The sequence below is a fragment of the Macaca mulatta genome, chromosome 10 (genome assembly GCF_049350105.2).
Source record: "Macaca mulatta isolate MMU2019108-1 chromosome 10, T2T-MMU8v2.0, whole genome shotgun sequence".
NCBI classification, from domain to species: domain Eukaryota; kingdom Metazoa; phylum Chordata; class Mammalia; order Primates; family Cercopithecidae; genus Macaca; species Macaca mulatta.
This window is the reverse complement of record NC_133415.1, coordinates 87332716-87347371: the sequence shown is the minus strand read 5'-3', so window position 1 is coordinate 87347371 and position 14656 is coordinate 87332716. Positions and strand designations below refer to the sequence as shown.

Below are 14656 nucleotides of genomic sequence, written 5' to 3'. Positions count from 1 at the left end.
TGAACACTACACACAGGTGTGGGTTTCCAGAGCAAGCACTGAGGCCACAGAACACAAGTCTGTGCGCCAGAGCCCGGGGATGGTGCAGACAGCCCTACCAGCACCCTTCCCACTCCCAAGCAAGCAGCTGGAGGCACGGGGCCAGGCAGGCCTGAGCAATCTTTATTCTGCAGAGGGACAATGACCACAGATCCATACACCATGTGGAGACCGAGGGGCGGGGAGCCAGGGGCCAGTCTTTCAGGGGTGGGCAGGTCCAGGCGTGGGCAGAGCCTTGGGTGGGTGAGGGGCAGATGGGCAGTCAGGCAGGGGCCTAAAAAAAAGATGAACCACACAGCGGGGTGCTGGGGGCTGCTCCCAACCCTCCCCCATCCCAGCCAGCACCCAGAGGGACAACCCTAACACAACCGGCCCAGGATCCACCCAGGGGCAGAGTAGGTGGGTTGCCCTCTGACTAGGGGGGCACATGCCTGCCCAGCCCACCACGGCAGAGGCAGCTCAGTTCAGGAACCAGGAGCTCTCTGGGCAGGGCCTGACCGGGCCCCCCCCCACTCCCAGGCCGACCCCCCTACTGCTGGCTCAGAAGCCGAAGGTTTCCTGGGAGGCGTAGACCATGTAGAGGAAGCCGTCCTCGTCTTTCTCCTGCTCGTAGATGTCCGCGATGGGCGTGGACACGCTCACCATGCTGTGCTGGTTCACCAGCAGGAAGAAGGCCTGCGTGGGGTTCAGCTGCAGGCGGCGCCTGAGGCAGGCGGGAGAGTATGTGGCTGTAAGGGGCTTGGCTACGGGGCAACGTAGCCCTGACCCCCAGAATGATTCCCAGCCTTTCACACCCATCCTCACCCCACCTGTCACCTCTGACCCGGCACCGACTGCAGCCCCGACCTTGACCTTTCCAGCCGCCCCAGAACAGGGGTCCACCACCGGTCCCATCACCCCTGACCCCTTCTCGGCGGGAACCCGTCTCCCTTCCCGACCCAAGCCACCACCTGGCAGCGGCTGCCCACGCACCGGATGATCTTGACCAACTCGCTCATGTTGACATGGTCCGGGACCAGAAACTTGGTCTTGTCCAGGACGGGCAGCTGCTTCTCACCCTTGTAGCGCTCGATGATCACCTGGGAGCAGGGCGGGCGGGCAGGGGGTTGTGTCGGGGACGCGCGAGGCGGGGCCGGGGCAGGGCTGGGGGTGCAGGACTTACCGGGATTTTGCTGGGGTGCTGGTCGCGGATCTGCTGTACCTCCTTACAGCGGTCGGCTGCGGACAGCGGCCAGACCGTGAGGCCGGGTCGGCCCGGCCCAGGTCCTCCCCACGTCTCCGCCTGCCTGTCCCCAAGGGGCGGCCCCCGGCCACGCCCCAGCTCCAGCCCCCGCCCCCGGGGCCGTCAGGCCCCACAGCCCCTGGCACCTATCGTGGTGGGGAAGCAGGCAGCCCCCGCCCAGGCCGGAGCCAGCCTCCCAGCCCGAGGGTCCAGCCGAAGCCTGACGTCACGGGGCTGACGTCACCTGCGGCAGTCTGGGTCGGCCGGGCACCCCCCCTCCCCGGCACCCCTACCCCGAGCTCACAGCTCGCCTGCCGGGCCTCACCGAAGCTCCGCCGCTGCTTGAAAGGCCGGTCGGAGGGCATCGCGCGGGCCCGGCTGGGCGCGCAGGCCGGGGCTCTGGGGCGCGGAGATGTGGCTGCGGTTTGGGGGCTCCGGGGGCTCCGTGCCTCGCGCTCAAGGGCTCCGGCGCTCGCGCTGAGCACGGCGGCGGCGGCTGCGGGAGGTAACTCGCCCGGTGACGTCAGGTCACAACATTCCTTAAAGGGGAGGCCGGCGCGCAGCTCCCATTGGGCCGACGCACAACCCGCCCGCCCGGACCCGTGACGTCACGGCGCAGAGAGCCTGGGTCCCCGGCCCGGGACACGAGAGGCGGGGCTCCTGGGCGCGTCACAGTCCCGTGACGTCATGAGCAGCGCGGGAGCCTCTCCCGTGGCCCCGACTCTGGTGAGGCCGGGAGAGCGGTGGGGCCGCCCTGGGCCGATGGAGCGGGTGGGCCAGGCTGCAGCCCCGTGGCACCACTTCCTTCCCTCACCGAGTCTGTGTCAGGACTGACCCGCGGCTCTGGGCACCGTGGGAAACAGCGGGAGCCAAAGGCCCGGCGCCTTCAAGGGGGCTCAGGGCAAGAGAAGGGAGAAGGTGCGGGAGGCACAGTCAGACACAGGATAGAGCAAGACGCTAGAAATGAACGCCCAGGTTTGAAAAAGAATAATATAATTGAAGAGTAGAGCTATCGAAATTCAGGTCTCAGAGGATGTGGCAAGAAGGCAGAGCAGGACAACAGAAGAGAAATCGTGGACCTGGAGGCTGATAGCAAGCAGCTTACCAGAGGACAGGTGATGGAGAATTAAAAGGAAAAGGCCACGGATGGCAACGCCAGGAGAACTCGCAGGCCGGAGCAGAGCTCCACAGGCGAGCACTGAAAGACCTGCAGAGGCAGTTCCTGAATGAGAGCTGTCAGAAATGATGCTTAAAATCCAGAGCAGAAGGCACAGACCGAAGATCAACATCTTTTTTTTTTTTTTTTTTTGAAAGGGAGTTTCGTTCTTTCGCCAGGCTAGAGTGGTGCGATCTCAGCTCACTGCAACCTCCGCCTCCCTGGTTCAAGCGATTCTCCTGCCTCAGTCAGCCTCCTAAGGAGCTGGGATTATTAGGCGCCTGCCACCACGCCTAGCTACTTTTTATGTTTTTAGTAGAGATGGGGTTTCACCATGTTGGCCAGGATGGTCTCGATCTCCTGACCTCGTGATCCGCCCGCCTCAGCCTCCCAAAGTGCTGGGATTACAGGCGTGAGCCACTGCGCCCAGCCGCCAAAATAATTTTTAAAGAATGTACTTCAGTATCAAAGACATGGAACCCAAAAGGAAGAAATTAGATGGAAAAATGGTGAGCAAATTAGTAAACATGTCAGTAAATCTAAACAAGTATTTAATATGCAACATGAATAATGGATAATCTGTGGGCCACAGAAACAAGATGCATGAGACAGAAGAACATGGGAGACTGAGAGGGCAATCAGAGTTAAGGTGTTTTAGGAAGTTCGATTTGAGAGGGGGATAAAGAGACTAAGCATTCTCTGGCTTTGTAAAGTCAGGTGTGTATTTCAGATATTTAAGAGGGATCATCAAAAGAATACAAACTATAATGGACGCCAGAAAAGGAGAAAAAGGAAGCAAAGTAAAAGGGATGGTAAATATATAGTACAAAACCAGAGGTAGAAAATGTGGTTTACGTTCACCTCTTAAAACACAGATGACCAGATTGGCCAAGAAAAAATAAAATGCAGCTCTATGCTATTTACAAGAGGACATTTAAAATCTAAGGGCACCAAAAGTAAAATGATGGAAAAAGGTGTACTAGAGAAAAACTAACCAAAATATGTACCTATAGAAATTCACTCAGACAAAATAGGCCTTCAGGCAGAAGACATTGGGGACAAAGGATCACCATGAAATGATGCGAGTAGCTCTGTGAAGAGAGGGAAGTTCTGAACTTCTATGTTCCAGGGTTTTTAAGGCTGAAAATAGGCTGGGTGCAGTGGCTCATGCCAGTAATCCCAGCACTTTGGGAGGCCGAGGTGGGCGGATCACTTGAGGCCAGGAATTTAAGACCAGCCTGGCCAACGTGGCAAACTCTGTCTCTACTAAAAATACAAAAATTAGCCGGGCGTGGTGGTGCACGCCTGTCATCGCAACTACTCAGGTGGCTGAGGCACAAGAATTGCTTGAACCTGCTAGGCGGAGGTTGCAGTGAGCCGAGATTGCGCCACTGCCCTCCAGCCTGGGCGACAAAGCAAGACTCTGTCTATATATAGACTCTGTCTATGTTGCTCTCTCTCTCTATATATATATATGAATACAAGGAGAAATTGCCAAGTCCTCCATCATAGTGGGAGACATAAGACCTATTTGAATAACTAATAAACGGAACAACCAAAAAAACTAAGGACATAGAGGATGTTAATACAGTTGCTAATCCTGATCAGTGAAGCCCAATAGAATCCTGAACCTGACACATTAATTTTTTAAGTTTTAAAATTTAAATTTCAGACCTGTGTGGGACCAACACATTACTTTCAATCACGGAAGGAACATTTACAAAAATGACCCAACTACTAGGGTGCACGACAAATCTCAACAGATATCAAATCAGTTTCAACCATATTCTTTGGCCACAGGCAAAAACCATATAAGCTCCAACTGTGTGGAAATTGAAACCTGTTCTAAATATGAACTCATATATAAGTAAAAATTATTTAGATTAAAAAAAAATGAGGATACATATATTAAGAAAACTTGGGAGGGGGGCCCATACCAGGCTGGATGTGGTGGCTCAAACCTGTAATCCCAGCACTTTGGGAGGCCCAGACTGGAAAATTGCTTGAGCCCAAGAGTTCAAGGCAGCAGTGAGCTGTGATTGCACCTCTGCATTCCAGCCTTGGTGACAAAATAAGACCCATTTCTTAAAAAAAAAATTCAGATTTATAGCCTTATTACATAGATGTATTACTTAGATAATAAATACAGAGAATCAATGAGCAGAGTGTCAAAGAAATTTAAAAAGGAGTAATAGTGTAATCCCAGCACTTTGGGAGGCCCAGGTTGGAGAATCACTTGAGCCCAGAAGTTTGAGACCAGCCTGGGCCACATAGTGAGACCCGGTTTCTACAAAAATGAGAAAATTAGGCCAGGCGCAGTGACTCATGCCTGTAATCCCAACCCTTTGGGAGGCTGAGGTGGGCAGATCATTTGAGGCCAGGAGTTCAAGACCAGCCTGATCAACATGGCAAAACCCCGTCTCTATTAAAAATATAGAAGTTAGCTAGGTGTGGTGGCACATCCTGTAATCTCAGCTACTTGGGAGGCTGAGGCACAAGAATTGCTTGAATCCAGGAGGCAGAGGTTTCAGTGAGCCGAGATTGCGCCACTGCACTCCAGCCTGTGTGACAAGAGTGAGACTGTCTCAAAAAAAAGAAAAGAAAAAAATTAGCTGGCTTTGGTGGCACACAGCTATAGTCCCAACTATTCAGGAAGCTGAAGTGGGAGGATCGTTTGAGTGACAGAGGCCCTGTCTCAGAAAAACAACAAAAAATACTGAAAACAGGCCAGGCATGGTGGCTCACACCTGTAATCCCAGCACTTTGGGAGGTCGAGGTGGGTGGATCACCTGAGGTCAGGAGTTCGAGACCAGCCTGGCTAACCTCGTGAAACCCCATCTGTACTAAAAATACAATATTAGCTGGGCATAGTGGCAGACACCTGTAATCCCAGCCACTTGGGAGGCTGAGGCAGGAGAATCGCTTGAACCCGGGAGGTGGACGTTGCAGTGAGCCGAGACTGTGCCATTGCACACCAGCCTGGGCAAAAAGAGCGAAACTCCGTCTTAAAAAAAACTGAAAACAAAAACAAAACAACAACAACAACAACAAAAAATAGGCCGGGTGTGGTGGCCCACACCTGTAATCACAGCACTTTGGGAGGCCAAGGCAGGCAGATCACTTGAGCCCAGGAGTTGTAGACCAGCCTGGACACTATGGTGAAACCCCATCTCTACAAAAAAATACAAAAAAGTGGCCGGGCGCGGTGGCTCAAGCCTGTAATCCCAGCACTTTGGGAGGCCGAGACGGGCGGATCACGAGGTCAGGAGATCGAGACCATCCTGGCTGACACAGTGAAACCCCGTCTCTACTAAAAAATACAAAAAAACTAGCCGGGCGAGGTGGCGGGCGCCTGTAGTCCCAGCTACTCGGGAGGCTGAGGCAGGAGAATGGCGTGAACCCGGGAGGCGGAGCTTGCAGTGAGCCAAGATCACGCCACTGCACTCCAGCCTGGGCGGCAGAGCGAGACTCTGTCTCAAAAAAAAAAAAACAAACAAACAAACAAAAAAAAGTTAGCTGGGTGTGGTGGCACGCACCTGTAATCCCAGCTACTTGGGAAGCTGAGGCATGAGAATCGCTTGAACCAGGGAGGTGGAGGTTGTAGTGAGCCAAGATTGTGTCACTATACTCCAGCCTGGCGACAGAGCGAGACCCCATCTCAAAAAACAAAAACAGGCCGGGCACGGTGGCTCATGCCTGTAATCCCAGCACTTTGGGAGGCCGAGGCAGGCGGATCATGAGGTCAAGAGATTAAGATCATCCTGGCCAACATGGTGAAACCCCGTCTCTACTAAAAATACAAAAATTAGCTGGGCATGGGTAGTACATGCCTGTAGTCCCAGCTACTCGGGAGACTGAGGCAGGAGAATTGCTTGAACCCTGGAGGTGGAGGCTGCAGTGAGCTGAGATCGCGCCACTGCACTCCAGCCTCGGTGACAGAGCGAGAGTGTCTCAAAAAAAACAAAACAAAATCCCAACCTACAGTAAACATGTACTCAAAGGTAAAACACCATACTATGTGGTGAAACATGAAATATTCCCTTAAAAGTCAGGAACAAATGGCCAGTGAACACAATTCAGTATTGTACGGGGGTCCAGAGCACCAAAACAACAAAAGGAGTAAACCTGTCACTCACAGCCAGGAAATCAGAGAGAAACTACACACAGTGAAAGGTAATACTGAAGGCTGAGGACACTTACTAGGAACGTAAAGATGGGCTCTTTCCGCCGCTGCTGGGAGTGTAAGTGACCTCAGCTACACTGGAGAGCAGTTTGGCAAAATCGACCCAAACTGAAGATGCCCATGTCTTTCCTACAGACCAGGAATTCCAGTGTGTGCACCCAGGAGCCCAGGGAAACAAGGGTAAGAACATTTATTGTAACATTTTCATAATAGCAAAAAGTTGGGAACCACCTAATGTCTTATTCAATAGCTTGCCTTGTGTTCCCATAACAGAACCACACACTGTTTAATGAAAGATGGAGAGTAGTCGGCAAACGTTTCCCTTAAAGGGCCAAACAGTAAATATTTTAGGCTTTACAGGCCACATGGTCTCTGGCAGCCACGTGGTTCTGCTGTAGTGGCCTTAGACAGCCCGAATGGGTTTGGCTGGATCTGGATAAAACTTTATTTGCTAAAACAGACAGACTTGGCTGAGGGCCTTAGTTTGCCGACTCTTGATCCAGAGCTGTGTGTCAAACTGGACAAACCTCACACACACAGTGCCACAGAAGATTCAGTGTGACCAGGGCCATTGAGAGCAGCCAAAGAACTGGGTCAGCCATGGCCTTGGGAAGTGATGACACCTGTCTTTTGTCAGACTCAGTCCTGAGCCGAGGCCAGGGTGGAGGAGGGCCCCAAGTCCCAAGCTCTGAGCTCTGCCCCTGCCTGACAGTCAGCAGGGCTGACTCGCCCTCCAGTCCCTCCCCTGCCCCATCGCCCCTGAATCCAGTGGCCTGGCCTCTACTTCCTGTGTCTACTCGAATGTCTAACAGACATCTATCTCAAACTTGACCTCTGCACAACAAACCCATGATCTTCCCCTAAAATGTGCTCCAGTTGTAATCTTTTGTCTCCCTTTTTCAGGCCAAAATCCTTTATGTATTAAATGTATTTATTTATGAGATGGAGTTTCGTTCTTGTCACCTAGGCAGGGAGTGCACTGGAGCAATCTCGGCTTACCACAACCTCCACCTCCCTCCTTCAAGTGATTCTCCTGCCTTAGCCACCCAAGTAGCTGGGATGGCACCTATCATCATGCCCGACTAACTTTTGTATTTTTAGTAGAGATGGGGTTTCACCATGTTGGCCAGGCTGGTCTCAAACTCCTGGCCTCAGGCGATCCATCCGCCTTGGGCTCCCAAAGTGCTGGGATTAGAGGTGTGAGCCACCGTGCCCGACCTCCTCAGAGTCATTCTCGACTCCTTCCTTTCCTTTACCACCCCCTTCCACACCCAATCCATCCTCAAATTCTGTCAGTTCCACCTTCAAGATTTTCCAGAATCTGACCATGGCTCAGCACTGCCACCAGGGCCAGAGTCCCCACCACATCTTGTGGAATGCTGCCATTATCTCCTTGCTGGTTTTCCTGCCCTGGCCTGGCCTCCTTCAGTCCGTTCTCAGGACAGTGACCACAGCTGTCCTGTCCCCACATACTCCTCTTAGAGTAAGAGCCAAGGGCTGATGGTGGCCCAGGAGGCCGTGGGATCTGCCTCACAACTACTCTGGCCTCCTGGCTACTTCAGGAACCCCTGTCAGGCTCATGCCCCAGGGCCTTTGCCTGGAACATCCTTCCCCAGGATCTCTGTGTCCCTCACACCCTCACATCGAGTTTTGCTTCAAGTGTCCCCTCAGGGAAGCCTTCCCATATGCTATATAATTTCTCTGGGCATTATGAAAGCATTGCAACACTTGAAATAATGGTAGTGGTCCCCTTACACCTGCCATTAACAGTTGGCTCGGCCGGGCGCGGTGGCTCAAGCCTGTAATCCCAGCACTTTGGGAGGCCGAGGCGGGCAGATCACAAGGTCAGGAGATCGAGACCATCCTGGCTAACACGGTGAAACCCCATCTCTACTAAAAACACACACACACACAAAAACTAGCCGGGCGAGGCGGCGAGCGCTTGTAGTCCCAGCTACTCGGGAGGCTGAGGCAGGAGAATGGCGTAAACCCAGGAGGCAGAGCTTGCAGTGAGCTGAGATCCGGCCACTGCACTCCAGCCTGGGGGACAGAGCAAGACTCTGTCTCAAAAAAAAAAAAAAAACAGTTGGCTCAGCCGGCCCCAGTGGCTCATGCCTATAATCCAAGCACTTTGCGAAGGCCAAGGCAGGCCTGAGGTCAGGAATTTGAGACCAGCCTGGTGAAACCCTGTCTCTACTAAAAATACAAAAATTGGCTGGGTGTGGCAGTGCTCGCCTATAATCCCAGCCACTCGGGAGGCTGAGGCAGGAGAATCGCTTGAACCTGGAAGGTGGAGGCTGCAGTAGCCGAGATCGTGCACTGCACTCACCTGGGTGACAGAGCACAGCTCCGTCTCAAACACAGGTGGCTCCATCTGCCTTATTATGTCTCTGTCCATCTTCCCTTTTTGAATTTCAAAGTTGCAGACATCTGTTCACTTTCCCCTCAGCCTTTCACGTTCATGTATTTTCTTTTGGGGTAAAATTCACATACAATGAAATGCGGAGGTGTGAAGTGTACTCTTTGGTGAGTCTGAGAAATACTCACTAATGTGACCCAAACCCCTTTCAAGATAGAGAACATGGCCGGGCACGGTGGCTCACGCCTGTAATCCCAGCACTTTGGGAGGCCAAGGGCAGATCACCTGAGGTCAAGAGTTCAAGACCAGCCTGGCCAACATGGTGAAACCCCATCTCTACTAAAACTACAAACAATTAGCTGGGCATGGTGGTGGTGCCTGTAATCCCAGCTACTCAGGAGGCTGAGGTAGGAGAATTGCTTGAACCCAGGAGGCAGAGGTTGCAGTGAGCCGAGATTGTCCCACTGCTTTCCCGCCTGGGTGGCAGAGCAAGACTACGATTCAAAAAAAAAAAAGACAACTTGGAAGGTTCCTTGGGCCTCCCCAGTCCACCTGCACCCCATGGAGGCAGGCACCGTTCTCATTTCTCACCCTACTCTGGCCTGGTCTAGAAATTCTTACAGATGGAATCATACAGCATGTGTTCTTGTGCCTCTGGTTTAATTCAGTATAAAGTTTGAGGCTTACCCATGTTGTTGCAGGTATCAGTAGGCTTTTTTTTTTTTTTTTTTTTTTTTTTTGAGACAGAGTCTGTATAATTTCATATCCTGCATAATACGGGAGCATGCCACCACACCTGGCTAATTTTTTTCTGTATTTTTAGTCGAGACATGGTTTCACTATATTGGCCAGGCTGGTCTCAAACTCCTGACCGCCTGATCTACCCACTTCGACCTCCTAAAGTGCTGAGATTACAAGTATGAGCCACCGCGCCCGGGTAGGCCATTTCTTTAAACTATCAAGCAGGTTCCCATGGAAGGATGTACCAGTTTATTGTTTTATTGATGGATGCCTGGGCTGTTTCCAGCTTTTGGTGATGTGAATAAACTGCTCTGAACATTGCTGTGACAGTGTTTGTGTAGATATGTTCTTTTGTTTCACTTGGACGAATAGGAGAATTGCTGGCTTTGGGGGCAGATGTGTGTTTGAAGAATGGCCAGGCCTCTCCCCAGTGCTGTTCCATTTTGCGCTCCCGTCAGTGATGTGTGGGAGTTCCGGGTACGCTGCCTCCTTGCCAGCGTTTGGTGGTGGTCATTTCTGTTTCACCATTTTGGCAAGTGTGTAGTGGTATCTCCCTGTGGTTTTACAGTTATTATAATAAAATTTTATTTCCTTCTCACTAAAATGCAAGTCCTTGAAGGACAGTTTTTCATATGCTTGGTTCCTGCTACGCCCCAGGACTTAGGGTGTGGCACATGGGGGGTGCTCAGTAAATATTCTTTGGATAAGTGACCCTGCCCCTGGGTCCCTACGGTCATCTCTCCGTGCCATTTGCCATCTAAAAGGTTTATCTCCCCCTCTAGACCACGTGCAGGGACAGAGTCTGTGCCAGGCAGTGCCAGGGGGATCGGCAGAGGTTGGGGGAGTCACTTCTGCTCAGGGGGTCTCAGCCACGGTCAAGCACACCCCCTGCCACTCTGCTCCCATCCCTCATTCCTGCTGTTCTGTGGCTTCTGACTTGGACCTATTGGCCTGAGAAAAAGCAGACAGCTGGCCTTGGCTGGCCTGACGAGGGCGGAGCAACCCTGGCCTGTTTGACCACTAATGACTGTGCGAGTATGGGCAGATCATAGGCCCTGAGCTCCTTTACACGACGGCAGGTGGGCCAGACAGACCTGGGTCCTCAGCTGCTTTTCCACATGGAGAACTGAAGAATTTCATCTTCATCTGCAAAACAGACAGTGCCAGAACCACCTCCGAGGTGGAGGATCAGTCAGCAGCTCGGAAGCCATGGAGTCCTGGGGGAAACAGGGCCTGCTGTCAGCACTGAGGCAGGAGGGACTGACTCTGGACCAGACTGAAGACTGGCTGAACCAGAAGTGCCAAAATCACCTCTCCAGAAGACACGCCCACCAGTGCCATGACAGTTTACCATTGCCGTGGCAATACCTGGAAGTTACCCCCTCTGGCCATGGCAACAGTCAGAAGTTACTGCCCATTTTCTAGCTATTTCTGAATAACCTGCCCCCTGACTTAGCAGTCATTAAAAATGGGTGTAAGTAGGGATACAGATCTGCCCCTGGGCTGCTACTCTCAGGACACTGCCCATGGCAGGGGCAGCCACAGCTCTAACCCTGCCACCCCCTCAGTAAAGCTGTTTTCTACCACCGGCTGGTTCTTCAATGCCTTCCTGAGCGAAGGGAAGAAACTGCCCTGCGTCAGCGCTGCTGTGCCGTGGCGCCTCGTTTCAGGCAAAGGACTCGTAAAATGGGCCTCACATTGGGAGGACCCAGGTGGGCTGAAGTCTGAGTCAGGGTCATTATCTCTGAGGAAGGATTGGCTGCTCCCATTTACAGACTCAAAGTGAAGGCTAGGCGCGGTGGCTCGCGCCTGTAATCCCGGCACTTTGGGAGGCCAAGGTGGTCTGATCACCTGAGGTCAAGAGTTCGAGACCGGCCTGGCCAACACGGTGAAACCCCTTCTCTACTAAAAATACAAAAATTAGCCAGGTATGATGGTACACGCCCGTAATCCCAGCTAATCAGGAGGCTGAGATGGGAGAATCACTTGAACGGGAGGCAGAGGTTGCAGTGAGCTGAGTTTGCACCGATGTACTTCAGCCTGGGTGATAGAGTGAGACTCTGTATCAAAACAAAAACAAAAAACCACAACCAAAAAAGTGAAATGGGGCCAGGCATGGTGACTCACACCTGTAATCCCAGCACTTTGGGAGGCCGAGGTGGGTGGATCACCTGAGGTCAGGAGTTGAAGACCAGCCTGGCCAACATGGTGAAACCCTGTCTCTACTAAAAACACAAAAATTGGCCGGGCGCGGTGGCTCAAGCCTGTAATCCCAGCACTTTGGGAGGCCGAGACGGGCGGATCACGAGGTCAGGAGATCGAGACCATTCTGGCTAACACGGTGAAACCCCGTCTCTACTAAAAAAAAAATACAAAAAAACTAGCCGGGCGAGGTGTCGGGCGCCTGTAGTCCCAGCTACTCGGGAGGCTGAGGCAGGAGAATGGCGTGAACCCAGGAGGCGGAGCTTGCAGTGAGCCGAGATCCGGCCACTGCACTCCAGCCTCGGCGACAGAGCGAGACTCCGTCTCAAAAAAAAAAAAAAAAAAAAAAAAAAAACCACAAAAATTAGCTGGGCATGGTAGTGTGTGCCTGTAATCCCAGTTTACTAGGGAGGCTGAGGCAGGAGAATTGCTTGAACCCGGGAGGCGGAGGTTGCAGTGAGCCAAGATTGTGCCACTGCACTCCAGCCTGGGCGACAAGAGCAAGACTCCATCTTAAAAAAAAAAAAAAAAAAAGGCGAAGTGAAACATTCCAAAGATTGTAGGGACTGAGACCCACTAAGGGGTCCACAGGCCTCGAGCTCACACTGCCTCACCTCACTCCCAGATTCTCTGCTTTCACTGGAAAAGTGGAGGCTGAGAACACCAACCCCACTGGCCCTGCAGGGCCTCAGACCTGGCCATTCCCTTCCTCTGGGCCTCACCCGCATATCTGTCCTCTTGAGCCAGGGGCGTGCTCAGTCCTCTCCAGCTCTGATCCCACCTCCTTGAGTGAGAGGGCTGTGGCTGTCACCCTTCTCCCTCCCTCTGTGACTTCAAGCCCTCAGAGCAGGCTGGTCACCTGGGGAGGTTGCCTCCCCAAGGCCTTTGCAGCCTCCAGCTGCTCCTCAGCTCCCCTTAGCCACTCATGGGGTCCTGGGTTCTGTCCACACCCACCAGTGCATCCACTATGAGTGATGTGCAATCCCCACCTCCAGTTTGGCTTCCAGCTGTCACGTCCAGGCTGTCTCTGGAACAAAGACTGCCTCAGAACTCAACACATCCAAAGAAAGTCACCTCTTTCCCCAAGACTGTGCCTCCAGCTAATCACCCCCTCTCCTCTCATCCCATCACCTGGCCCCAGTGCAGTCCTGAGTCCTCTCAAGCCCATCTGTCTCCTCCCACCCCTCTCCACTGTCACTGCTCTGGGAACCCCCCTCCCTCGTCTGCCCCAGACGGCACCTCACCAGTGTGCCTCCCCTGCAGAAGCAAGGCTGGGCACACTGATCCCCGCCTTTCTGAACAATCAGCCCTTTCCAAAGTTTCACTCTGGCCAGGTGCGGTGGCTCACACCTGCAAACTCAGTGCTTAGGGAGGACGCAGGAGCTCAAGACCAGCCTGGGAAACCGTACACGTCCATTCTCACACTGCTGTGAAGAACTGCCCGAGACTGAGTAATTTATAAAGATAAGACGTTTAATTGACGCACAAGTCTGCATGGCTGGGGAGGCCTCCGGAAACTCACAATCCAGGTGGAAGGTGACGGGAAAGCAGGCACCTTCTTTGCTAGGCAGCAGGAGAGAGAATGAACGCAGGAGGAACTACCAAACACTTATAAAACCATCTGCTCTCATGAGAACTATCACGAGAAGAGCATGCGGGAACCACTCCATGACTCAATCACCTCCACCTGGGCTCTCCCTTGACACCTGGGGATTGTGGGGATTATAATTCAAGATGAGATTTTGGGTGGGGCACAGCCAGACTATGTCAGCAACATAACCAGACCCTGTCTCTATTAAATGAAATTAAAAAAAAAAAAAGAAAAAAAAAAGAGGGGGGGTTGGGGAGGAAAAAATTTTTGATTAAAAAAAAGTTCCACTGCCACCCTCTATCCAGTCACTCCCCTTCCTCTCCCAGCACAGACTCCACAGCCATCACAATTACTTCCAACAGTCCCAACTCCCTCTTTCTTCTGCCGACTTAACCTGGCCAAGTTCAGCTGTGCGGTGACTGCTGCACCCCCGGCTGAAAAAGATGCTGCAAAAGGGCCACCTGCCACTCGGTCAGACTCCCCGCCCACGTCCCCAGGGAAGTGTGTGTACTGTCTCCTCTCCTGCAAGGCACCCTCCCTGCTGCCCTCACTCCACAGAGACCTTGCCCTGCACTCTTGGCCTCTCCCTGGCTTCCCTCATGCTGAGTGGAATCACTGTCCCTGTTCCTAAGGCCAGTCCTTCTACTGTGCGCAGGACACCAGCCTTCCTCACGCCCCATGGACTTGCTCCCTGGGACTCCTTACGATCGTTCCGCAGCAAACAAACGTGTTCTGGCGACTTACCCCTCCTCAAAATCCTTTCTCCTCGTGGCTTCTATGGCAGAGGCGGCTGACAGCTGACTCCAGCAGCTGCTGTCCCAGTCCCCCTTCAAAGACAGCCCTGGGTGGCTCTTAGTGCAGCCCTGCACGAGGCTTCCGTGTAGTCAGGAGTGGCAGGTGGCTGAACTTCAGTCAATTAGCCTAAGTGGGAAGTGCCCTATGGGACTCCTGGGAAATCGCCTTAAAGAGAAAAGGTACATCCTTTGCCATCTCCATCCTCCATCAGTTGCCGTCTGGAACTAGAAAGTGGTAACTGGGGCTCCAGAAGCTTTTTCTGTTTTGTTTTGGTTTTTGAGACGGAGTTTCGCTCTTGTTGCCCAGGCTGGAGTACAATGGCATGATCTCGGCTCACTGCAACCTCTGCCTCCTGGGTTCAAGTGATT

The 14656-nt window shown here is 52.8% G+C and overlaps 2 protein-coding genes across 8 annotated transcripts in view; both read right to left on the bottom strand.

Moving 5' to 3' along the window:
• Positions 1 to 139: 139 nt before the first annotated feature.
• Positions 140 to 14406, bottom strand: MAP1LC3A (microtubule associated protein 1 light chain 3 alpha). 5 transcript variants are annotated; one of them, XM_077948464.1, is made up of 6 exons: positions 14356 to 14406; positions 14238 to 14258; positions 10795 to 10917; positions 1202 to 1257; positions 1012 to 1118; positions 141 to 742 (listed from the first exon to the last, which is right to left on the bottom strand). In XM_077948464.1, the coding sequence occupies exons 3-6, from the start codon at positions 10844 to 10846 to the stop codon at positions 580 to 582; spliced, it is 378 nt and encodes a 125-aa protein (XP_077804590.1). In that variant the 5' UTR covers positions 10847 to 10917; positions 14238 to 14258; positions 14356 to 14406; the 3' UTR covers positions 141 to 579. The 5 variants fall into 5 exon arrangements, with proteins under 5 accessions (NP_001248067.1, XP_077804590.1, XP_028683135.1 ...); XM_028827302.2 differs by lacking the exons at positions 10795 to 10917; positions 14238 to 14258; positions 14356 to 14406 and adding an exon at positions 1566 to 1740 and having other exon boundaries at positions 141 to 313; positions 573 to 742; XM_028827303.2 differs by lacking the exons at positions 10795 to 10917; positions 14238 to 14258; positions 14356 to 14406 and adding an exon at positions 1587 to 1740 and having other exon boundaries at positions 141 to 313; positions 573 to 742.
• Positions 5127 to 14656, bottom strand: part of DYNLRB1 (dynein light chain roadblock-type 1) — a 40604-nt gene continuing 31074 nt past the window's right edge. The window contains exons 4-5 of one of the 3 annotated variants that reach the window (XR_013399800.1): positions 5497 to 5626; positions 5127 to 5298 (exon numbers count right to left, since the gene is read on the bottom strand). The gene's annotated coding sequence lies outside the window, so the exon portion shown is untranslated. Of the gene's footprint in view, positions 5299 to 5461; positions 5634 to 14656 lie in introns of those variants that run through there. The other 2 variants (XR_013399801.1, XR_013399799.1) reach the window with 2 other exon arrangements.